This window comes from Idiotropiscis lumnitzeri, chromosome 3 (assembly GCF_059441095.1).
Source record: "Idiotropiscis lumnitzeri isolate Australia: NSW breed Sydney's pygmy pipehorse chromosome 3, RoL_Ilum_1.0, whole genome shotgun sequence".
Classification (NCBI taxonomy): domain Eukaryota; kingdom Metazoa; phylum Chordata; class Actinopteri; order Syngnathiformes; family Syngnathidae; genus Idiotropiscis; species Idiotropiscis lumnitzeri.
The window spans coordinates 3,106,519-3,132,135 of record NC_142393.1 but is presented as its reverse complement, the minus strand read 5'-3'; the positions used below and the strand labels follow the sequence as shown (position 1 = coordinate 3,132,135).

The 25,617-nt window shown below is 43.4% G+C and overlaps 1 protein-coding gene across 1 annotated transcript in view; it reads right to left on the bottom strand.

Moving 5' to 3' along the window:
* Window positions 1-561: 561 nt before the first annotated feature.
* LOC148339426 (nck-associated protein 5-like) overlaps window positions 562-25,617 on the bottom strand; it is an 89,493-nt gene continuing 64,437 nt past the window's right edge. Inside the window, 14 exon segments of the mRNA XM_088290554.1 lie at window positions 562-1,979; window positions 1,981-2,213; window positions 6,100-6,257; window positions 6,509-6,650; window positions 7,687-7,805; window positions 8,502-8,807; window positions 11,480-11,567; window positions 12,254-12,347; window positions 12,796-16,307; window positions 16,836-17,024; window positions 17,529-17,633; window positions 21,541-21,660; window positions 21,741-21,779; window positions 23,450-23,518. Coding sequence (XP_088146680.1) covers window positions 1,940-1,979; window positions 1,981-2,213; window positions 6,100-6,257; window positions 6,509-6,650; window positions 7,687-7,805; window positions 8,502-8,807; window positions 11,480-11,567; window positions 12,254-12,347; window positions 12,796-16,307; window positions 16,836-17,024; window positions 17,529-17,633; window positions 21,541-21,660; window positions 21,741-21,779; window positions 23,450-23,518 — 5,214 coding nt within the window. The 3' untranslated portion in view covers window positions 562-1,939.

The following is a 25,617-nucleotide window of genomic DNA, read 5'->3' as shown; positions in this document are numbered from 1 at the left end:
ACTTTAGAGCTTGGCTATATTTCTAATTTTATTTGCTGCTCTGTTTGTCTTTAAGAACATTAAACTCAGTGCTAAAATAAGAGAGAAAAATCAACTTCATCCACCATGATTGTGATACTTGTGCTCTTGCTCGCTCGGCATAGGCCAAATTTGTCATTAGATTGTGAAGGTGTGTGTGTAGATGAGAGTACTCATCACAGTCGCGCTGATAATTCAGTGACCTATTACCCTTTGCAGCCCGCAAGGAGCAACTTGAAGTCTTCCACCAAGGTGCACGTGAACAAACTGTTGCATCAGCAGATCAATGCAGCATATTAGGCAGATTATGGCGCACAATCACCATGACGGAGATTAACTAATTGCATTCATTTAGGCTGCATAATGAAGCATCACGGGACTGCTTACTTGGAAATCCTTCTGCACGCTTGGCGCAAACCGTCTCCTGTTGACAGATTGTTAGTAGAAAACTGATTACAGGCACAGCCCTTCGGGGTTCTTTTGCTTCCTTCCTGGAAGACGGAGTACACATGTTGGAACGGACAAAACGTGCACGCACTTGGCTGCAACAGAAAATATTGGTCATATTTATTTAGGAAAGAGTTACATAAAATAGAGCATTCGTGTAACAGACAAGATTGCACGCGGGGAGAATGAGATCAATGAATAATTAATCGGATTGACCAAAGTAACACTGCTGGTAACCACTTCCAAGAGGACGTTTAAGGATAAAGGTGAATCACGCTACAGTCCAAAAGTACAAAAAAACATGAGTATAAATACTCGACACCTATAGAAAAATACACAAGCTCTCCGCAGTCACACACTATCAACAGTTTCATAAAAAAAATTGCGACACACACAGTCTGCTGTGTTGATTAGCACCAGCTGGTCAAGTTCCAGATAGGAATTTGGCGTAACATGACCCATATATGTCTTTTAAAATAAAATATTTTTTTTTTTGTGATCAAAATAAAGATTTCTATTCAAACAAGAACCGCCAAAAGAATTCAATAAGACAAAGTTACAAGCTATTTTCAAAAGCTCATTTGAAAGATTGGCAAAAAAAATAAAAAATGTACACGCGTAATTTTTTTTTTGTGTGCATCTTTGCATATATGAATTAGCAATGCCCCTTCTGATATTAACTTATTTCACTTTTATTTACAAAATAATCACACATCTGAGAGGTGAGGATCGGTTCGGATTCGTTTCAGAAAACCCGCACACACGAGATGGACTTTGCGTCGCGGAAAGCGAGAAACAAATTATTCGTGGCGTTTGTATGCAAGTCGACATCTTCCTGACGCTACAATCGATTTGCGTTCAGTTTGTTCCCTGAGCTACCAACAGTCTGTTAATCTGCACTAAAGAGGACTTTAGCAAGTAAAGAGTAACTTCCACATTTGTCCCAGGAAGATGTGAGCCGAGAGATGTCACACCTGGAAATGAAAAAAAAAACACGTAGGAAGACATTTGAAGGAAGTCAAACCAAGTGTCCGCTTCTTTGAAACTGGAAGAACTCATTAAATTAACAACAAAACTGAGCCAGGTGCAACGGGAAGGGCCAGATGTAGCAGCAGATTAAATTTCCTGGAGGATCCGAAGCAACTGCCAGGATAGTCCTTGACTTGACTGGGCCCCCCCCCAAAAAAAAAAAAAAAAAAATCAGTGTAAACCCAAAAAGGACACCGCAAGTTGCAATGAGTCATGTATTGCTACCATCAAACTACTGGTTTGAGCTTTCCGCCTCTAAGTGCTTTTTTTTTGTTGGGCTCTTCATCAACAGGTGAGGCGCATGACTGCGGTCAATCAAATAAAAAAATGGATTCTTCCCGCCCCCCCGCGGGCCGGAAGGAACACTCGCAGCAGTCGGTCTATCTACGCTGTTGGACACCCAAATAATCCCGCATGGGGAAACCCACAAAAAAAAAAATTGGGGTCACACATCATTGGAAAGTTGGCTGGTGCAGGATGAAAAGCGAGTCACTGAGCGAGCCGGCTGGATCAGCGCCAGCCCTGCCGGAGAAGCTCCCGGATGAGGACGGCGCGTCCGCCTTGCCGCCTCGCAACGCCTCAAAGCTTCCGACGTCGGCGACGGCCTCTTTGCGGGCGCTCGAGGTGCTGTGATTGAGCTCGTTCAGCGACTCCAAGGTGACGTCCGGCGAGCCGGGCTGTTCGGGGCAGATGGCCGTCTTCCCCGGCGCAATTTCCTTCTGCCGAGATACAAACATTGGACTCGTCAGATGTGCTCGCTCCAAGACACGCTGGTCAACACGTTAGGCGAAAGTAGTTGTTGACATCCTTCCCGTGTGCGCGGGAAGGATCATGCGTTATCTTGAGACGCCTGGGAGCAAAACAACAAATGGTGAAGGTGGCGAAGAACACAAGTAGATTGGTTGAGATGTTCCAGTGCCGTTCTAAATGTGGACCATCGGGACTTTTTAGCTCCCCTTAAAGATCTGAACAACAACCTGAAGCATGAACACATTTATCCTGCAGCAACAACTTCGGATTTTGCGGAAAGTGATTAAAACGACCTGGAAAGGTAGATACTGGCTTTCAAAAAAATTGTTTGTTTCGCTGTCTGACTCTAAATCAGAGGTGTCCTACTCTTCTTTTACTTTGATTTTTTATGAAACATGCTCAAATCAGTCAAACAAGCAATTACTGTATTTTCCAAACTATAAGCCGCTACTTTTGTCCTAGATTTTGAACCATGCAGCTAATACAATGGTGTGTTTTTTTTGTGGATTTTTCTTTCACCACTAGGGGCGCTCTATGGTTCAGAAGATACGCTTAATAAATCAATTTTTTTTTCTCTTGGGTCTGTTCTGGTCTAATGAGCAAAGTTGTTGCCGTGTAAAAAGGCACTGTTATAAGAATTTGTTGATGTACCGTCATGTGCATTCACAGTACAAAATCGTTCTGTACATGCAGGAAACCACTCATTTTTGAAAACATCGAACACTGCGGCTTATATGCAGGAGCGCCTTATAGTCAGCATGTTTGTTTATTTATTTTTTTCGATTTTGGGAAGGCCTAGGGCCATGTGTCCCACTAGACTAGCTCCACACCTGTACATCTTCACGTTCAGAGACAAAACAAGAGCTAATTATGTACAGTAATTTGACCATTTTAAGAAACAGTTACTTGAGGATAATTCACGTGCTATGTTCATAAATTGGACCTTGACACAGCAAAATGTGGAAGAAACAATTTGAGCTGAAATGGAATTATCGTTTGGCAGTGTTTTAGTTGTGGATTTACATATGTAGTGGCCAAGGCTGTTCGATTATAACCAATATTAATCACGATGATTTTAGTAATAATTGAAATCCCGATTTTTCAAATGATTTTTTTTCTGCACAAAACAAAAAATTATTTTTCAATTTAAAGAAAAAAATTATTTGATCTCAAAATAAATTTTTAAAGAGGTGCAAATGTATAAGTTTGAGTATGGTTTCCTTGTATAAACAAACAAACACAAAACAAAAGAACACCGAAATTTTGAATCCAAGTATACTCACTACATAGGATTAGACACTGTAAAATTTGTATTATTTTATTATTTAAACAATAATATATACAGTGTACAATAATATTTTTTTACAATGATGCCAATTTTCTGATCGAGTGAAATAGTCGTAATTTAATTTCGATTAATTGCACTGCCCTAGTAGTGGTACCCCCGTTTTTTTTTTAAACTAACCTTGTTGGCCATGTCACATGTCATTTTTAGTATACGCCACTGAAATAAGGATGGCGGGCCACAAATGGCCCCCGGGCTATAGTTTGGACACCACAGCTCTTAATGAATCTGCATAATACAAGAAATTAATATTATTTATGAGAAGCGCATATACCGTATCTACTTCGAGGCGTTGTGGTGTTGTTACTTTACATTTCGCAATGTAAAATAATGTTCGCTTTCCATTTTCCACGCAGCCCAAAATTTCTCAAGGCCCTAAAACGCGCCGTGCTCACTGAGGAGGCGATGCGTGTCGATATGTTGTAGCAAAACAACCAGAAATCTCTTCAACTCGATTGTTCCTCGGGCGTTTGAAACTCCCCGGCACCAACAACAGAAAGACACGTAGGAGCAGGTAAGAATGAAATCCATCGGGAGGACGGATGATGAGCTGAAAACAAAAGCGAGAGCAACAGAAGAGAGAGACGTACAGCGGAGAGGAGCGGCGAGACGGCAGGAGACATGTTAGTGAAAAGGAGGACTCAAAGGAAAAGGCAAAGAAGACGCGGTTAGCGCGAGTGTCAGGTGCTGTCAGGATGATGAATGGGAGGGCCAACGTGGGCCGCGAGGGCTCTGATGGGAAGCCACCGAGCTTTGCTGCGCTCTCTTGAGTGCTTGTGGAATGTTATTAAACGGGCTCAAATCACAGAGCCTTGACACCAGCCGCCAAACTTTCCCAAAGTTTGGCCGACGGCAGTGGCTCACAAGTGTGACGTTTTGTGCTGTCCAATTGCGTACTGCTCTCACCCTCTACAGCGCAGACGGCGACGACGCTGGCGCGCACCACGCACACACATTACAACACGACACCGGTTTCAGTCGCGCGACTGAGGGCGCACGCTCAGTTGTTCAACTATAGTTTGAAGCACACACTTGAGCTCACGCTCACCACCGACGTGCCGCTGCTGACGACACACAGACAGCGCAATTCAGGATGTCCAAATATGGGCATTTACATTTACGCAGGGGTGGGCCGTCAAGGCCTTCTCTGCTAACATAATGAAGAAATCGTGATCATGTTCTTCACATTGATGTCATTTTATATCCGAGTGTTGAATTTTTAGGTTAGAATTTTTATCCAATCAGAATTAAGCTAGCGCGTGTTGCCAGGCAGATTTCATAATACAAGTAGCCCGCACTATTCGTCCGAGGCCATTAGATACAATTGTGCGGGCGTCTGTTCTGTCAAAGCAAGGAGCGTTCAGAGTTGATATACAGTTGCGATAGCCAATCAGATCACGAGTTGGTTACAGTAAGGCCTTCACGCTGGCCTTACGTTGAAGGTGATGAGCGCTTTTTGTGATTGGATGGGGCGGAATAAACACAACAGAAAGTCGTAACTGGCGACCGTTCGAAAATCTAAAATATATTCTTGTTTTTTTTTTTAAAGCACAATGGCCAAAGGAGGGAAAAGTGTGAATTTAATTGCAGATACACTTGCGAGGCCATTTTGAAGACGGGCCTTTCAAGAGAAGCCGGGTCGTCTATCATCTGTAAAAGCCCCCTTTGCTTACAATGAACAGCGCCCGCATGATTCAATCTGAAGGCCTTGGATTCAAAGTGAGTGCAACTGGTATTGTGAAATCTGCCTGGCAACACGAGCTGTCTGAATTCTGATTTGATAAAAACTCTCACCAAAAAATTCAACACTAGGATATAAAATGACAATGTAAAGAATATGATCATGATTTCTTGATTATGTTAGGCTAGCAGAAAAGGCCTTGACGGCCCACCACTGCGTTGAAGGGATGCTCAGGGAGTTTTTGAAAAATAAAGGGACCATTTATTGTGAATAAAACCCGATGATGTGGTGCATCCATCCCCGCACGGACACTCAGAACTCATTTTGACTGTTTGTAATTTTTTTTTTGTCACCCACTCCCAACTATTATTTTGCAGTCGTTCTACATTGCCTTGGCGACATTGTCCATTTTACCGTGCGTTTAGTGAATTTGACATTTTGCAGATTGCTTGAAAGTTGCCGCCTCGCTGCTGCACGGCTGATAGAATTACATTAAAGTTTGATTTGATTTGAAGTCATCTCGCTTGAGTTCATCAAAGGTCACAAATAAAACTCACTCAACAAACTCAAACGTACACAAGTGTTGAGTCAGATCACCCCGACCCCAACGGAATATAGATTTTTGTGTCAGGCCAGTCGAGGGGAGCTCGGCCGTCCTGCGGCGGCAGCTGGAGGCCATTTCACGGTCCCTGGTCCTCATTTGTCATTGAGCGTCGTTAAATAAGGCTAGGCAAATACCCCCCGACACGAGGAGGCGAGTCGATCGAAAGCAATTAGGCGGCTTTTGGCTATGAAAATCTCCCAACGATCGAAAAGTTTGAGCACTCACACTGAGCGTGAGGGGCGTTTGGTGGCGCAACAGGCGGTACTGACTGATCCTCCGGCTGTCCTTCTCCAGTTGGGAGAACATCTCCTGTTGGTAGAAGTCCATGATTGACAGAGGGTCCTCCGCGCTGCCGCTCCTCAGCGTCTTTTCACGTCGGTCGACTGGAGGAAGAGGTGAGCGAACGCGAGTCAAGCGCTGCAATTTTTCACGAGTCGCCGTTCGACGAAGCATTCAAGAAAACTGGGAAGTGCGGACTGAATTTTTGGCATGTTGCCAAAATCACTGCATCCTGGTGACGCTGACAGATGAATTTGTCGGAATTTTTTTTTAGAAGGAGCACTTCATTGCTGTGAAATTGTGACTTCCCCGTTTTCTAAAATGAATCACAATTTGTGACGGTGAGGCGCCTGACCCGAGTTGACCATTTCGCTGCAGTTGATCCCCGGGCTTTGCAGTGGGCTCAGATTGATTACAGGTCGCTCAAGTTCGGTCTCGGTGTCGCTGCCGCTGCTGCTGCTGCTGCCCGAGTACGTACACAATCGCAGGGCTCGCTCCTAAAATGAAAAAGAGAAAATGCTTAAAAAATACGCATGACGCAACGTCGTCCCGAATACGTTCAAGAAATGCTGATGGAATATAAACCCAGTCGGGCTCTGACGTCTGCGGAATCACGTCAATTAGTGGAGTCCAGAGTTCAAAGCAAACATGGTGAAGCGGCATTTTGCTGTTATGCTGCACACTTTTATTTATTGACCTGACATAAAGTTTTCTTTTTGTGACTGTACATTCTGGTCATTTTTATAAGCTACTTTTTGTTTTCCCTGCTTGGTTTGAATTTTTTTTTTTTTTTTTTTAATCACAAAGTGGTTCCATTTGTTTAGCAATTGCTTCTGAATGCCGTTAACTGTTGTGTTTTTTTTTTTTTTTTTTTTTAGTGCTCGTCGGAGTTGTGTCTTTGCTCGTGTGAAGCAAATTGAGTTGCCTTGTTTAGGAAATGTGCTTTTTAAATCAAACATCATTTCTTTCACTCTGTCAACGACCAGTTTGGCAGAAGAACCGAGTCGCTTCTGTGAAAGGAGAGGTTCTCTTGGGTCTCTTTAATGCAGACAGTCCTCCTGAACCTGCCCCATTGTGAAAAGTGCCTTCCAATAATTCTTCGTGCACTTCCAAACTTCATTAAGTCGGATGGTGCAAAATGCCAACACAGCAACAGAACATTTTTGTCCTTGCAAGCGTCTTCTGTGCATGTACAGTACATCATTCAACGGGTGTATTCACACCTGCGCTGCTTAGACCACTTTACTGGACCAGGGTTTATTTCCCACGCTGGTCCGAACCTTTTATGCAGCTGTGAATTAGGACTGTAGTGATGGAATCGTTTTAGAATCTATTTATCCTAACGACAGCTCCATCGAATAATCGAGTCAGAGTTTGGACCGCCGATTTCTTTTTTTTTGTGATCGATTTGTTCGCCGTTTTTTTTTTTTTTTTAAAAACAGAGCATTGCAAAAAATAAAAAAATAAATAAAAAATTAAATGCTTTTGAGCCAGTCGAAACAAGTGGACCAACGGACCACCTTAAAAACTTACGGCCAAATTGTCATGCTCTGCTTTGATCGTCCTCCCAGTTTCATCGTCTTTGTCCTCAGTTGAAGCTGAACCGCTGCTCCGTGGGGTGAACAGGCTCAACCTCTTGCTCCTGTTGGCACCTTCAAGTCCAAATAAAACGGCAGAGGGATGAGTCGACAGTGATGGTGGCACACAAATGCAGCGCGGAGCAGTCATAGAAACAGTTGAGGTGAAAAATCTGATTTTACCAAGACGGAGGCCCGAGGTGCGTTACGGCCTAGGCTGAACCGCGTTTTGCTAAGTTAATAGAGTAGGTAGGTTGGTTGACACTTTATTGATCACATCGAGACGTTCTGAATGGTCTTAAAAATGATGACATTAAATATTTCCATTTAGTGCTTGAGAGATGCCTCTTGACGGAAATAATTATGGATGTGCCTCAAAAGGTTTAAGGCATCGATGCTCTGTTGCACAAACAAGAGTAAGACTAATAACAGTAAAATTTTGGCTCAGTAAGACAGTGCTTCTCAAATAGCGGGGTGGGACGCGGTGCGATGCTGAGGGGGGCGTGTATGAACCTGGGGAACATGCTTTTTTTGCACCATACTACAATAAAGTGTAATTGCACCACCTCTCCAGTAGTTGGCAGTGGCGCGCTACGAGCTCATTGTGTGCAGCGACTATTAACTCTACGGTGTAGGTTTGTTTTGTAACAAAAATGCAATAATTTATTCTAGTGGGGGGGGCGCAAATTGTTTTCGTCTTGCTAGGGGGGGGGGGGGCGTAACAGAAAATAATTGAGAAGCACAGGAGTAAGAAAATGGAGCTTGACTCACCGGCTAGTTTCGGCAATCGGGTGTTGGCGTCCGGCGTGTAACCACTGTAAGTAAGGGATGGGTCGGAGAAGGAATGACCCAAGCTTCCAGGAACATGCAAGCAGGTGTTGGGGAGGGAAGGCACTTTGACACTGGGTTGTGAACATTCTGGAGGAGAGGAGGGAGGCTCAGCTTGGAGCTCGGCGGCCACGCCATCCGGGCCGGGGTCACATTTCGGGATATGGCGTCCGCTGGCCCGTGTGACCGAGTCGGGGAGGGGGAACGTGCCAATCCCACTGTCCAGTGTTCGCATCTGGCAGCTGGAACCTAAAGTGACAAGGAAATGTGACAACTAAGGGAAGCAAGGGTCAGCACGCAGGAAAAGGAATGCGGGCTTCACATGCAACGGAAGGGCTGGTGAGAATACAGGGTGTCTGTGGCGGGTGTAGCCGTCGGTACAAAGGAGAGAGAAAAAAAAAACATTAAAAAAAACCCAAACATTTGGATCATGTTAAGCAGAATCAAATGAGATAATGCGTCAATGCCTGGCCAGAAATTTCCTTTCATATAAACGGACACAGAGCAACTTCTGAGGACACACTGGAGTCAAATTAATATATATATATATATATATATATACATATTAATTTATTTATTTATATGATATATATTTATTACTTTTTTTATTATTATTTTTTGGGGCCGCTTCCCAAAAAATAATTTAAAAAAAATAGTAATAAATATATATAATATAATATATATATATATATATATATATGTATATATATATATATATATATATATATATATTTATATATATATATATATTTTTTTTCTTTAGAAAACCTAATTCTCAGCCAACAGTCTCATAAAAATATTTGACAACAAAATCTTTTTTTTTTTTAAATGACAATCTGGATTTTTCCATTCCCAACCCGGTGTAGCATCACAAACACACTTATTCTCATCAGCAAGTAAGCAAACAAAAGAGCACTGATTCGGAAACTAACCTCCAATTAATGGCGGCACATAATCTCTGTGCTAGTTTATCTCAATCAGGCTTGATGTCACTAATCTCACCCAAACATGTATTTTCTGGAACTTTCTTTGGGCACTGTGACAGAAAATGGCCTTTCTTCCTCATTCTTGTAAAGAGGAAGAATTAAGATGGAGGGGAAACAAAATGTTCAGATTAATCTGAACCAGCTGACCAGGAAGGCTGACCCAAAACATTTGTCCAAAGAGACCGCAAGTCGTTGAATGTGCACACTCTGCATTTTGACATGGACACGCACGAGCAGCACCTGCGAAAATCCTTTGATGTAAACATGCGCGATGAACAGCTTGTTGTTTGACGCACTTGAGAACATTTGCTACACCGCATCAAAATGCTGAACAAACAACACAAGGGAGGGGGGGGCGGGGGCTCGAGTTGGGGGGATTGGGAAAGGGCTCCTTACATGTAGGAGGAAAAGAGCAGAGTGGAGGCAGCCATAGATTACCAAGTCGTATAATCGAATGCCAGGCCTGACAGTTGAAAATGCCCTCTATAAGCAAACTATAACAAGTTCCACCGTAATTCCAGCCCGAGGCAACAGCGACTGGACGTAATGTAGTTTTTCATGAGCTGCTATCACGTCCAGGCCGCATGCTTGGAGGCGAGAAAGCCGGTGTGATGATACCGTCACTGTCTGATGGTTAGCCTCGATTTGTTTTGATGTATTTATTGTTTTTCAGACTCGAAACCAGATAAAAGGTTCTTTATTGCTCCGGCAGCATAAGTCAAAACGTAGAGTGCTCAGTGGGGGCGGAAACGGCGGGAATAAGGAGAAGGATTCTAGGGGCGCCTGATAATGAAATTATAATCCTGACGAAATAATATGACACTCGGCCATGTAATTCATTTATAATATATTTTGGCAACATTAAGTACGCGAGAGCTGGGCACTTGACCCTTTTTTGTCAGTCTGTTCAACGCCACGATCCCGGTACTGTTCCGGCCTCGACCATCTGGCCTTATTCATAAAAATTGTCGGCCTCCGACATCGTTCTGAAAAAAAAATTCGGCCATGCATGACGCCGCCGCGGGAGAGATGATAACAGCAAAGGTTTATTTAACATCATTAGCTGGCTAATTTTAATTTACGATTTAAATCCGCTTACCGTATTATAGTTTTATGACGGCCTTATTTGTCTCCTTCTTATTTATCAACTTCTTCTTCTTTGTTCTTCTCTATGAATGTTCTCAATGCAACTAAGGACACACTGTTGGTGTTACGGGGATTGTGGCATTTTATTATATTTTATTATATTTTATAATATTTTATAATATTTTATTATATTTTGAGCGCTTACGCTACCAAATAACTTTCATATTCTTTTCACAAATATGGGAATAACCAAAAATATAAATGAAATGTTTTACGTAAAACAGCTGCAAAATTTTCCGCTGGCCGTAAGTAAAATTGCCCAAAATCTCCCGCCAGCACCCGAGAGCACTTTAAAATTCTAAAAGAACTTCGTCTGTTCGTTCATCCATCACTTTGCAATTTAGCTTTCTGCTTGTCAAATTAGTTTCACCTGGGGTTGTTAGCCCCGCCCCCCTTTTTAAAATTTTTTTTTTTTGTTCAGACAGCCTTCATTCGCTCACTTCTCAATGGCTCGTCACCTCTGTCTGGTTTTGCGTTACCTCTGCCGAGCATTTAATTTATGTTAATAAGAGCTTGAGAGCAGAATGATGGTGAGATGGAATTTTGTCTGACTGAACACAATTTACAATCCCTCCATCACAGGTGAAACTTTGAAAGGGTTGCTTTTATACTTGGGCGAAAAAAAGCTGTAATAACACAGCAGCTACTCAGTCATTCTGACCTTTCTGACCTCTGCTGAACAAAAGTCTCGATCACAGCGCAATAATAACAAGCATCGCGCCATTCATGTTCGTACGTTCAGTTGGTTCCCCACATTGCTCCACGTTCAGCAAAAATATTCACGCTTACCCATCATGTGGTCTTGACCAGCCGCATCGGCCATGCGTCCTTCTTTGTTGTCAGCCCTCAAGTTGAGCTTCTGACTCATTAGGAGGGTCTGTGAAGTCAAGACGACAATATGACCTCAGCATGCAAAGACAAGATGCACGTTTTATCGTCATCGTGGTAAAGTGGGTCGATTGAAGTAGTCAATTATACAGTAGTTATAATTGGTTTATTCAAGCGGGAGGTGGGGGGGGGGGAAATTAAGTTGCAAAGGTCACAACGCGTCTGTCGGGCTTTAGTGCTGTTCTGTGGGTAGAAGATGGATGGAAGGCTTCGGGAGTGGTATCAAATGGCCCTTTGTCAAATGGAGTGCTTCTGATAAGGAGCCTCCTCAGTGCTATCAAAACGCCACATCAGGATTAAATTTCCAACGTTATTCTGCTGGGCTCTCTTTTGGACTGCACTTAGTCCACTCGGTTAAATGTCTATTTTTTTTTTTTTTAATTGCTTTTAATGCTCGAAAGAACTCCCCATCGATGTTTAATCTTTTAACTCACCCATTATAAAGTCCTCATTTTAATTTATGTGGCGAAAAAATAAATAAATAAAAAAATAAATAAAATAAAACAAATAAATAAATAAATAATAAATAAAAAAATAAATAAATAAATCAATGAATGAATGAACGAATGAAAGCATTATTTAAGGTTCACTCATGTCCTGCCATTTGAAACGACCCAATAAAAGGAATACTTATTCAAAAAAAAAAAAAAAAAATAAAGCAAAATGTCCGCTTACAGCCGCGTCAGGACAGATCTTCATGTCTGAATGTTTCTTGGGGGAGGAGATGCCTGTCGTCGACGTCGTGACCACGTTGCCTTTGCCGGCAGTCCTGGGAAGAAACAAACAGGATTTATATCTATATATATATATTTTTTATATATTTTTAAGGCTATTATCTTGTGCATAAACACAAAATACCAACAAACATGCTTCTCAGAAGGTGTGGGGGAAAAAAAAAAAAAACCTTGCAGTGTGCCCATGCAACAATTGCGCTCAAAAGCTGTTTTTGAGATGATTTTTTTTTTTTCCTCTCACACATTCTCAGCAGTCGGAGGTTTGCGTTTGCTCGAGTACAACCTATTTGAAGGATTCAATTTTCTCATTTGAGAGACAACTCAAGCAAGCAGCAGTGACAGGGAGTAATTGGTAATCAATTAACTCATTCACGACCAGCCGAGTACAAAAAAAAAAAAAAAAAGGATGTTTGACGTCTTTAGCCGTCAATGGTAATAAATGAGTTAAGGGTAATTCAATTGTGATTGTCGTGATTTACGCACCTGCCAAAAAGCTCCTTGACGAACTGGTCCTTGCCGATAAACGCCGTACTGCACTGGATCTGACTGGCAATCTGGCCCATTTGATTGTTGCAGTGGTCCATGATGGAGCTGAGCTTGTTGCTCATCTCCGATTGATTCGGCGCCTCCAGACACTCATTTCTCTTCTTCTCCTTCTTCTTGTCCAACTTTGTGTGTTTGCCTCCGAGCACCGATCCAATCTTCATTTCTTTCTTCTCCTCTTTTCCTTTGGGCACGTCTGCTTTCTTTCCAGTCAGAGCAGGAAGTTTGCTCTTGCGGAAGCCGAACCAGTTTGCCAACGAGGGACCGCTCTTTTGTTTGGCCTCACTAGCGGCGACCTTCTCTTGTTCTTGACATTTTTGCAGATTTTCTTCGATTCCCATCATGACCTTTTCTTCAATGGTGCAGGCTGATGGGCTGATTTTTTTGTCCTCCATATCCGGGGGCTTGTTTGGCGAGTCTGTCTGGGTTTTTCCTCCTGAACTAAAATCGTCCTCATTAGGGCTGGATGCTTTTCCGGGCGTTTCACGCGTCGCGCATTCCGAACTACTTGAATCAGAGGCTGGAGGTTGAATGTGCAAAGCGACTTTTCCAGGCCTACAGATGTTATTTATTCGATTTTTTTCACTGATGGGCAAAGCGCACGTCTCCTTGTGAGAGGGCGACGTGACCGTCTGCCCCTTCGCCGTGCCTTGTGATTCCTCACCTTTGGAGATTAACTTGGAGTTTCTCTCAGCTGCTCCATTTTGATTGTTGGGTCTTGTCCTGGGATAGATTGGACTCTCGGCCAACCCAACGCTGGGCGCCTCCAAGGAACTCTGTCTGGACAGCGAGTTCCCCCTTTCTGTTGAGTTGGTGATGATCTGAGTCCGGATTTTTCCGGAGCCCTCCAGAACATTCATGTTGGGTTTCTCTATGTAGTTGGCGCTGAAGCTCTGGCTCCGGGCTTTGGCGCCGTTCATTCCCAAGGCGGGCTTGAGATGCGATTTGGTGTTAATGGATATGGATCTGGAGAAAAGTTGACTGCTCCTTTTCGCTTTGTCGCTCACGTCCCCCTCCTCTGGTGTCACAGCAGGCTTTACCTCCTCTTCCAGTAACCGAGAGTGAACCTCACCTTTCACCTCGGCGGCCGACATCTTGGGCGGCGAATCGATGCTGTACACGGGCTGCGAGCTGTCACGCTGGCTCGAGGCGTTTGAAGTCACCGTCTCCTTAGAAGCTAAGTTGATATGATCTTTCTCTTGCTTGTCTGGCAAAGAGGGACTATTTTTATGGCTCGGGGGAGATTTTAAAAATGCTTTGAATCCCATCGATATGCGGCTCTTTTGACTCTTTTCCGACGAGTTCGGGGAGGTCACGGCTGAGCTTGGCGGGCTGACAACGTTTTTGTTATTTTGTAGTTCTGTTTTGGCAGTTGGCGCTTCCTGAAGTGAAACCGGTAAACTAACTGAGGGCTTCTGTGCAGGCTGATGTTCATATTCCTGGGTGGACCCTCCCTTATTTTCAAATGCGCTATGTAGAGAGGACCCTCTGACGGCGCTATAAGGAGGAGGGACATTCTTTGAGCTTTTAGGTGCGTTTTCAGCTTCCAGGTCGAAGCCAGATTTGGCGGGAGGGAGGTAGTCTTTTGAGGTGATCCGCTTTGGAGTGCCCGTAACAGGAGTTGTGCCGGAGGACTTTTGAAGGTGCTGACTGGTTTTGTCAACCAGTTTCTGGGGTGCGAGTGCAGTCCCATAGCCGGCGTCCATGTCCATGTCCTTATCTTTAATGGGTAGTGTCGCTTGCATGTTTGGTTGGAGAGCGGTGTAGTAACTCGGGGGAGGGCCCCTCACAGTGCTCGGTGTGGATGACGGAGCGACTCCTGTTTTATGTGCTTGAGGTGACCCCTCATAATTTGGCTTGATCAGTAAGGAGGTGGTTCGACCAGGGGGAGGGGGTGGCGAAGGGGACCTGAGTTTGTTTTTGATACTTTCACAGTGTTTGTCTCTGGTTGGCTGTTCACAATTGTCTGCATATTCTAAGTGTCTCTTCGAGAGTCGAGGGGAACTTGGGGAAGAGTCCTTACTCGATTCTGACCGATTGGGAAGCTTGGAGTTCAACACCTTTGGGCTCTGAGAGCTCTTGATGAACCGGGAAATTTTAGTTATTGGAGGTGGGGGTGTTTTCTCCTGATTCGGAGTTCCTGAGTTTCCACTATTTGGCTCAGTGGTGGTGCCCTTTGATAATCGGATTGAGGGTGCAGAAGGTTTATTACAACCTCGTAGTTTTAAGCCACCGGACATTGGACTGGCAGAATCATTCAGAGGTGGGATTGAATGTCCTTTATTAGCTCGGCTGCCGGGTGGTTTGATTAACTTCCTCTGCGGAGTAAGCTGCATCGATAACCGATCCGCATTGCCCCCCCTGCTGTTGTTTGTTTTGCCGGTCCTGAGCTGATATTCAGATGGCTTCTCTGGACAATCCAGGACGGCGTAGTTTTCCGTATGTGTTGATTTCTGCCTTGCCGGCCTCTCTCGGGGGTCTAATTCATTGTAGTTATCCGCTACGTTGCTAACGGGGATACCAATTATGGGTCCGGCACCTTTGGTAAGCTTCTGAGGACTTAGTTCAATTGGCTCCCCATGAGCATCAAATACGGCCAATATGCTCTCCTCGGACAGATAATTATTTGCCGTTGTAGTTGTCTTGACAGGTTCTGGTCTGCCGTCTGCCGTCTGGGTTCTTACTTGGTCCTTTTGCAAGCGCTGGGGAAAAAGCGGCTTGAAAGCACTCCGGGACATCCTCTCCGCTTGCTCGATTTGTTGGGTTGAGACCATTTGCATATCCCTGGAGTCACATTTGAGTTCTTCCAGATCGTCTAAGTCTGAGAAGCAATTGGAGCCTTCTGGGTCTGAAGGGGGAACATGCAGTACTCTCGTGAACGCCGATGGCCGTCCACTCTCAATGAGAGAACTGCTGATGAGTTTCTCGGGACGCTCCTCTGGATCAAAATCAGTGGCGGGCTTTGTCGCCACAAGGCCTGAGCTATTCCCGCCCACACCTCCGCCGTCTTGGACCCCGTCCCAGCTACACAAAGTGTCCGAGATGCTGTGGGAGAGCCTCTTGCAGTAGAACCAGTTGTCCTTGACGGGGATGGCGGCCGCGTGGCCCGATTGCGCAAGCTCATCATCTGCATCATCGGAATCGTATAAAAACTTTTTGCCCACAAGAACCGATGCTCTTCCGACATGGGCGGGCTTCGACACGCCTTTACTGCCACTCTTGATACCAAGCGAGTAAATGCCTTCGTTGGAGTTCATACAGTCTTTGTAGCCTGACTTGGAGACCCTGGATGACGACGAGGACCTGTGCTTCCTCCGCTGCAATTTTCTCAGCCCCTCGAGTATGTTGGTCTCCTTGCGCCTGGTGGGCATCTGTTCCTCCAACGGGGCGCTGATGTTACTTGGGGCAGACGAACCCAAACTTAGCCGCTTATCCCAGGTGAGAGATGAATGCTGAGTGAGGGACAAACAAAAAAGAAAATTAAATCCCAGCCAGTTTCACTGGAGCAACTCAATCCCAGTGTTTTTTCTGGATTTTGACTGATTTTGCAAGGCCCACAGAATATTGTGTTCTAATGCTATAAAAACATGGCACGTACCAAAAAAAAGATTAGACTCTCATCTTTCATCAGAAAATAAATATATTTCTATCTTTTTCTGTTTTTTTGCTGACAGCGTTAGAAAATAGCTAAATTTGGTCAAAATTCCCATTCCAGACAAAAAAAAAAAAAAACGGAGAAAAAGAACTTTTTGTGAAAACAAACATATCAAGCATGATTTATGCAGACACTGATTCTCAGTCAGAAGTTGTGTCAGATCCTTCTGCACATGGTGATGTAAAAAAGACACAAAGACGTACTTATACGTCTTGGGTAGGGGGCACCAATGTTTTTCAACGACGTACTTGTACGTCTTGGGGAATGAAACAGTTAAAGCTATCCTCAAACAGGCTTCAGTCGAAACAAAGTCGAGGATTCGTACCACTTTCCCACAGGAGCGCCCATCGTTCCAGGTGTAGGAGCCACTGGAGAGTTCGCTGCAGGCGCTTGACAGGGACAGTTCGCTGCTGCTACAGCTGCTGCGTGGGTACACTGGCATCGGCGCTGTCAGACTCAGCTGGCTCAGACACTTGGTGATGGGCAAACCCGAATTTCCGTTCAACTGGATCTCCTGTGAAATAGTCAAGTGGAGACAGATTTTGATGCGATTTGAGATTTTTAAAACTGAAAAGCTCTGCTGGACAAAAAAAAGGTTGTTGTTACCCGACAAGGAACTAAAAAAATGGCTTTTCTTTTATATCGGCCATGAATATTGATTAAAAGTAATGCATTTACATAACATGAGGAAAATGACCCTTTTGGAGCCTTGTCATTTCATAGCAAACTGTTTTTCTCGTCTTAATGCATAATATATAAGATGAGCAATGCAAAACATGGTCCCATAAAGTCATTTTAATGACAACCCTCTCAATCGATGGCTTTCTGGTAACATGACAAGGACTTATTCTTCTTGGTGTTAAGTGATACCAGAGGCCATTTCTGCAAAGAGTGGGTCGGGGGTCAAGCTTTTAGATGGTAAGGGATGTATTTTAATATCACGTAATGATTTCTTCAGTTAGCTTTAGGAGACAGTTGCAAAACCAGCACCCAAAAAAAAAAAAAAAAATACACTTACAGTCGAAGGAGAATCTGCGTTCCTGGACAGTAAGAACGCCTTGCTTCTCTCGGGTTCCTGGAGCAAGTCAGCTGCAGACAGATCCATGATCCGTGACTGCAGTTTCTGCAAGGCAAAAAGGTGCGAACACTTGACATCTGCGATGGCGGGGAAATGAAAAGGAGTCTTGCCGTGAATTTGTGCAGCACGCGACACAAAAGTGAATGTTTACGTTGATTGAGGTTAAAGTCATCACAGAGCGAATTGACATTATTTCTTGAAAAAGGTCTTTGAGATCGTCTCGAATGGTTCCATGCACAGGCTGGATTCCGACTCACAGACATTTACATCATCAGTTGGCACGAAACAGAAGTGAACGAGAAATAATTGCACCAGGGAATAAGGGACCTCTTTTAATATCCCCCCCCCCTCCTTCCCAATTCATTTGCTTGAGTGGGAAGAAGACAAAACCAAATAGAGCTCCATGTATTAATTAATCTTCCGGTTTAATTAGTCGGGCTTTCCTGTGAGCAAGTTAACTTCATTTGAGTTTCCGGTGAGCGCAGTACAGTATGTTTGTAAGCGTATTCTATGGAAAATTATGTCCAGCTGTGATTGTTGAGCTTAAAATTTTTTTTATAATTATATTAAAATAATTCAAAAAATATATATAATTATATTAGAATAAAAAAAAAATTATAATTATATTAAAAGATAAAAAAAATAAATAAATAAATAAAATATTATATATATATATATATATATATATATATATATATATATATATATATATATATAAAAGCCAAAGCGCAAGACAGCATTTCTCAAACAGAAATCTCAGCTGCTTGTAATTTAAACGACATTTTCATGATCATTTAGGCAAAATTTTTTTTTTTTTTGGCAAAGGTTTAATATCAACATCAAAGTGATGGAAGCTTCCCGGGACATGGGATGGGAGTGGCTGAGGTGTCACAGGGTTCCTGATCTTATCATAAAGCGTCAAATTTCCCCTCCTCAGCATCCTCATCAAGCATTCAGTCAATAGTGTCGCCGGGTCAAGGAGGGAGGAGGGTTGTAGTCAGTCAAAAAGTCGAACGGATGCCATGCAGGTCCGCATGGATTTTTTTTCTTCCTTTTTTAGGCTTCAAGGCCAGAACCAAAGTTGAATATACTGTGAAACATTTGCAAGACTGCCTAACACTGTTATAACGGTCGTTCTTGTCAACATTTCTAAGATCAGGACATTAAATGTTTGGAGAGAAAGAAAAACACCCACTCAACACACAATGCTCATCTGCGTGACCCAAATGCCGTATATTTCCCTGAGCATAGCCAGAAAAAAAATCATGGCAATTATGTGCATCTCAGTCTTATGTGGTCCTTTTCCAGCTTTTGTTTGTGATAACAGTAAAGAAACAATAACAGTTAACATAATGACATATATACTCATTTGCTTTTGTGCCTTTGGCAAGCAAGAGAAGCTGCAAGTGCAATAAAAGCAAGGAGGTCACGCTCTGTCCTTGAGGCCCTCAAGGAGTGCAGCGTTTGTCCCAAGTAATGGGACACTTAATTGCCAATTGCCTGCCATATTTGATAAGCACCCCAGACCGGTTCGGGGTGGCTGCACACCCCACACTCCATCAATTCGAACTGAGCACCGGCATTATTGTTTGATACCTTTTTTTTTTTCCCAACGCCCTGGTCAGATGTTGGCGGCTGCGCGGCAAAAAATATTCAGCCTAAACCCGAGCCGGCGGGTGAAGGCGCGCGGATGGCGACAGGCGCCATCAAATTCATGATGGCGTTTTATCAGGGAAGCTCAAGAAGCCCATGGGGAATGAGAGAACATTTTAATTACCGATAAGCAAAAGCTTCAGACCTGGACTGCAAATAGCACACAATTAAATCTCTGAGGACTTCAAGCCTCAGTAAAAAAAAAAAGAAAAGAAAGTTATTTTTTAACAAAATAAGCACAACAAATTTGTGCCAAAATTTTTTTACCTTCATTTTCATTCTATTCCTCACCTTTACAATTCCATTGGAATTTCATAGCACCTATTCACAACAGAAGTTGTCTCAGGGTGAGACAGAGGGAGGGAGAGAGAGAGAGAGGAAGAAAGAGAGAGAGAGAGAGAGAGAAAGAGAGAGAGAAGGAGCGAGAGAGAATGAGAGCGAGGGAGAGAGAGAAAGAAAAAGAGAGAGAGAAAGAGAGAGAGAGCAAGAGAGAGAGAGAGAGAGAGAGAGAGAGAGATAAATGAAGCCGAGTGTGTACAATAATGATTTTATGGCGAGTTGAAGAATTATGACATTAGTATTACGCAATTAATTGAATGAAAACAGATCTGGGTTGATTTGACTCAATTTGATGTGTTGTGTCAAGTGTGCTGCATGAAATAAAATCATCTGGTTCCAGAAGATTTTGTGCTCTCACTTGAGGGAAGAAAATTGAATAAATTCAACACCAATTTTTTTTTTCAGTGTAGTAGAAGTGAACGTGTTGACAACCTGTGGCAGGACAAGCACCTCGTTGGGGGCCTGGGGGGGGGGAGCTGTACTGAGGTCATTGTGGAAGTGCAGGCATTTACTACTGGCAGGGAATGAGAATGAAGGCTCTCCGCTATGCTATTGTTAATGATTGATGCATGTTTTTATTGATTTAAATTCTCCCACGCTCCGAACTGAAATAATTAGCAATGTCCCGCCCGGCATAAAAATTCATTATCCTTTTAAATATGGTGAGCCAGAGTTAGTTTTCCAAACATCTTCATAATTTATTACGCGCGTGTGCTGAGGTGCCGTTGCTGAACCAGAATAACAAAGAAAGAAGACATTATTCACGAGCATTGTAAGGACGAGTTAGCGTGCAAACAGGAGGGAAAAAAAACAATTCCGGCTTTCGGTACAACTTGTTCTTTAATTGAGGTGAACCTCTCAAAAAAAAATTTTTTTTTTCTTTCTTTCTTTTAAATGCAAAAAAAAAAAATTACCAAATTCAAATCGGGAGCTATTTTATAACTCACTTGATTTAGCATAAGGGAAAAATGCATTTTGACGCAAGTCAGCGTGGACAAATATAGATGCGGTGTCAGCGCCGTAGAAGGCCGAGCTCATAATTGATGTCGTGACGATCCAGAGAAATGTTATTACATGCGATTCATTCTCGTACCCACTCATTTGCTGACGCTGACAAAAAAACATAAAGACACAAAATCTATAATCTCACGACCGCTTTGCAGCTCAAACATCTTGCAATGTGAGAAAAAAAAAATCACTGCAGCAACGAGCTGAGCTGGACTTGCCGGTCACCTCGGTGACATCATTACGGTACCAACCACTTGAAGCCTTTGACACGTTTCAGATTGACAACACACCCGGCACAATTGCCTTTCACTAAACTGTCTCCTCCTCTCTCCCTGTGGCAGTCGAGCTCGCTGATAGCTTCATTTTCAACTCGCCGCTCTTCCCTTCTCATCTCCCCTGGCTCTCCGTTTATGCCTGTTCACCCTCTCTGTTCTATTTAGCTCATTTTTTTCCACCACTGACAGTCCTGTCCCTTTTTTTTTTTTTTTTTTTAGCAGTCTGTTGTTTTCATATTGACAGCGTGGAGCCCTGTGGCCTCAGGGTTGACCTTCCGCACCTGCAATATTATACCATCACTAAGAACAGATGGTGGTGGTTGTGAGGGGGGGGGGTGTTCTGTCTCATTTCTTCTCTTTCAGCCTGGCGCTTTGCAGTAAAGTGCTCGTGTTCAGGTGGCCCTGCAATGATCGGAGGCAATTTCCAGCCAATCGAAACCCGCATCCCTTTCGAAGGCAGTGCAAAGTGCAAAGTCATTTACTTCACAGCCTCACTGAGGAAACTTGGAATATGAAGATAAACCAATCGGCACTTTGCAGCCCCCCCCCCCCCCACCCCATCAAATTCTCTTCATTATCAGCGGAGACCAAGCAGCCTTTTAAAGAACAAATCAAGTGGAAAATAACTTGAGTTTAGAATAAGTTGAGTTGAGAGCCATTTGGCTCTCGCAGCCTACCTGCAGGAGTAGCTCCGAGGTGGGCTTGATACGCTGCTGGAACAGAATCCCCAGCGCCCGATTCTGCTGTTCCAGATCAAAAACCCGCGTGCGCAGTTTGAGACATTCCTCTCTCAGGTCCTGGTGGCAACACGGAGCCAGGCGATGAAAACAATGTGCATGTGAACATCAGACTCATTCTGGGGAAATAGGAAACAAACCTTCTGCGTGACAAGTGCCTGCACAACTTGATTGGCGACCTTGAAAGGCAAACAGAGAGACGAGAGCAAGGTCAATCTTAAATCGGAAAATGTGAAGCAAACTGGACGTATTGCTTGGATACATATTGGCTCTGTGGGGCCCATCCGTCACAAATTAAGGTAATGTGCCCATGACTTGGCGAGCTAAGCTGGGGAAGGTTTGCCGTCAAAGCCACAGGGTAAGCAGAGCTGCATTGTTACCGCGCATTAGCAAACAGCGCTATCAGAAGCACATGGGCAATTATTCGGTAAAGTGGATGACTTGGGATTGGGGGGGTGATATTTATGTTTGGTGACGATTAGCGTGCAGATCCATTCATGTGTCCGCTGCATGCACCACATGAATGGATCTGCACGCTAATTAGGGGGGGCGGGGGGGGGGGCAATCAATTTATAGGCTGAGGTCTGTCAAGTTTCGATTCTCTCTCTCTCTCTCTTTCTCTAAGTTCTGCAAAATGATTACCAAAATGGGAATCGAATTCTGCTTATTAATTACACACATTAGTTCTCCCGTGGCCTCGTGCGCCTTTCATTTCATCAAGTCCTTGGGCGAAAATAAATTGTAATTGTTTTAAAAGCCTCAAGTTAAACTTCCTACCAGCGGGCAGACTCGCGTACTGCCAAAGCAGAACGCAGCAGAGCAAAGCCGAGGTGTGTGTAGCGCAAGTGCTGTTGTGCCTGGCCGCCGACGTCTTCACCCTGACCACAGTGCCGATAGAGAAGCGGCTCGCATTACTGCTCATCGATCTCTCATTAAGTCCACCTCGGCTCGGGAGCATTCTTGTTTATTGAATGAGGAAAGGTGAGAGTTAAAATAGCGAGATGATCCTCCGCATCTGATTGTGCTCGTCTATTGTTTGAGTACCTAATGTGTTTGCCCACACGTTCAACAAGCCCCATGTAAACAATAATCTTCTTTAATCACCCACTTTCAACTCCAATCACCCCCCCCCCCCCCCCGCAGCAGACGCTGATGCTGCCTCCTTGCGTCCCTTCCCCTTCCTCGGACCATGCACTCCCACTCACAGTGATTCAGCAAGCTGCTACACTGACATCCCCCCCCCCATGTGACTCCCTCAGCAGAACACGGCTCAAAAATAACCACAAGGCAAAGATAATTGTGCTGTATGAAAGCCAAGTAACAGCTTTATGGTCGTTTTATGGCGTACAGACAGCGTGTGAGTTGACCTCGGGTTAAAGGTATCCACTAGACCGCTGGTGTCCAAACACCTCGGAGGCCATTTTTTTTTTTTTTTTTTTTTTTAGTGGACGCGGCAAATACCAAAAAAAAAAAAATTTCTAATGAAATGGGAAGTCTGTTTCAGAGACTTTCGGCACAGCATGATGGGCAGGTTAGTGAACATATCACATTTCTGATTGTCAATCATCTGCTGGTTACTAAAGATCTTTTTTTTTTTTGCTTCTGAATGCAGCGATGGGATTCGGCTGCTTCTCGGGGCAGGAGGGGCGGTTTGCTTCTTTTGGGACGCAAACAAACAGTATTTACCTTTTCACCTTTAATAGCAAGCAGAAATTGTTCACAATATGATGGATTGATTTTAGTATGTTCAATAAATTCAAGGTGGCCCTTGCATGATTGGTTTTATTCTGTATGCGGCGCTTGGGGGGGGGGGGGGGGGGACGTGACGAGCGAGAAGATGGCCACTCACCTCATCCAAACAACGTTCGTACTGCTCCCTCTGGCTTTCGTTCTCAAGCGCCAAGACGGAGTTCCTCTCCTGGAACCGAAGAGCACACGTTCCGTTTAGTCAGTGCCGTCATCGTCGAGAATGTCAATACGATGCAATTGAAATGACAGTTGAAGGAGGCGGATACAACAATCATGCTTGGCTTCAGAAAGGTCAACACGGCGTCAGCGTGGCCAATAAAAGCCTCCAAGGTACCACCGAGGAAAAGGTCAAGGGGATGCGAGTCATGATGCTGAACTTTGGGGTTGGGATCTAATAAGAATATCTCCTTCACTTGCAAAGGGTCCAGTCGCAGCACTATTGATCTCTGGGGGTTTCCAATTTGTCAGAGGCCGACAGCGTATTAGGAGCTGTCAGGCAGCCCGGCGCGGCTCACCCTCTGCCCTTTCGGAGGAACTCGCCATTCCTCCTTGGAACGCGACAGACGTAATTATAGCTCCCAAGTTTTGGGGGGGGGGGGGGGGGGGTAGATGAAATCCCCAAAGCTTAAGCAATGGATGCAAATGTAATGAGGAACAAGTGATTCTCTCAAGGAATGCTTCAACCCCCACTTCCTTAAGAAGGTCTTGGAGGCGAGGAGATAACTGCAGGATATCGCCATGGTAACTGGACTAACTCATTCTTTCGGCCGTATCACTCACTCTAAATAACATATTTCACCTAAATAATTTGTCGCTGGGGATATTGATCACACTACCATATTTGTTCTCAACATGTTTTTTCAACAGCTCGGTGTACCTAATAAAGCGACCTGTAAGTGGACTTCCACCTGTTGCTTCGCTTACGCAACCAGCTCGTTTGTACACACCATCAATGCAATCGCAACATTCGCATATGCCTGAATAATATGTACATATGTTGATATTGGCAGTTCCGTTATATATGTGTATATATATATATATATATATATATACAATAATTATAATAATTCCACTGTCTTTAAAATCATAGCAAACATTTGCAAGAAAGAAGGAGAGAGAATCATTGCCAATACATACGCAAATCTGCGCCACACGGCAAGACGTCGCAAACATTCAGCAAGGCTGCATGTAAAGAAATAATATGTCCAACACCCGATGATGGCGTGAACAGCCAGTAAGGACATAGAAGTGTGAAAAATCTAAAGAGACCAAAAAAATACACTGGACTGTGTTTAGCATTTTTGAGCATTTTTCATTTTTGGAAAATAAATTCTCAACTTGATGATGAGTCTCTTTGGAATTTGGGACATATGTTGTCAGTATTTTGTAAAAAATAAATAAATAAATAAATTAAAAAAAAAAAAAAAGAAATTGTAGACAAAAATAAATAAATAAATAAATAATAAAATAAGATTTTTAGACAAAAATAAATAAATAAATAGTATTTATTATATATATATATATATATATATATATATATATAGATATATATATATAAGCCAAAAGAGCGGATAACTTACGAACCCGAGCTCCCACTTCTTCGACCTGTTGCTCTCTGGCAGGCGCTACAGGTGCATCAAAACAAAGCCATCTCCATGCTGAGCTCTCGCTAACAACTACCTTTGCCTTTTAGAACTGCAACATAATGTGTGTTTTTTTTGTTGTTGTTATAATTTTTATTTAATTATTTAATCATTAATTAATTAATTTAATTATTCATCTAATTAAATGAATTCATTTCATTTAATTTCATTGATATATTTAATTACATTCTGATTCAGATTCTGGAATGCATATGTGGACAGTGCATTTCAGAACAGAAACATGCCCCAGTGCAGTGTAACAAGTAAACTCAGTGAAATTATGAATCTTATCTGGACAAGTGAGATGCATCTACTGTGATGCTTTCTCACTTTTATCAATCACCCGTTATTCAGTGCAGTTTGTCTATTTTCTTTTCACGGAAAGAGCAAAAGCAGCTCCAACAATAATCAATGGCAAGGCGAGTGATGTATAGCATCTGCCTTGCTCCTGCCGCTCCAGCAAGTGGTGCATCCATCACATGCTCCAGCGCGGCGAGATTAAATGGCATCTAGCTCGTGATAAAAGCATTTCAAATGTAATGTGGAGATTATGTTCTTGACATGCGGAGCAACACAAAAGTGATCCTTGGCTGAATAATTGTCCCTGGTGTTGCGAATACTTCCT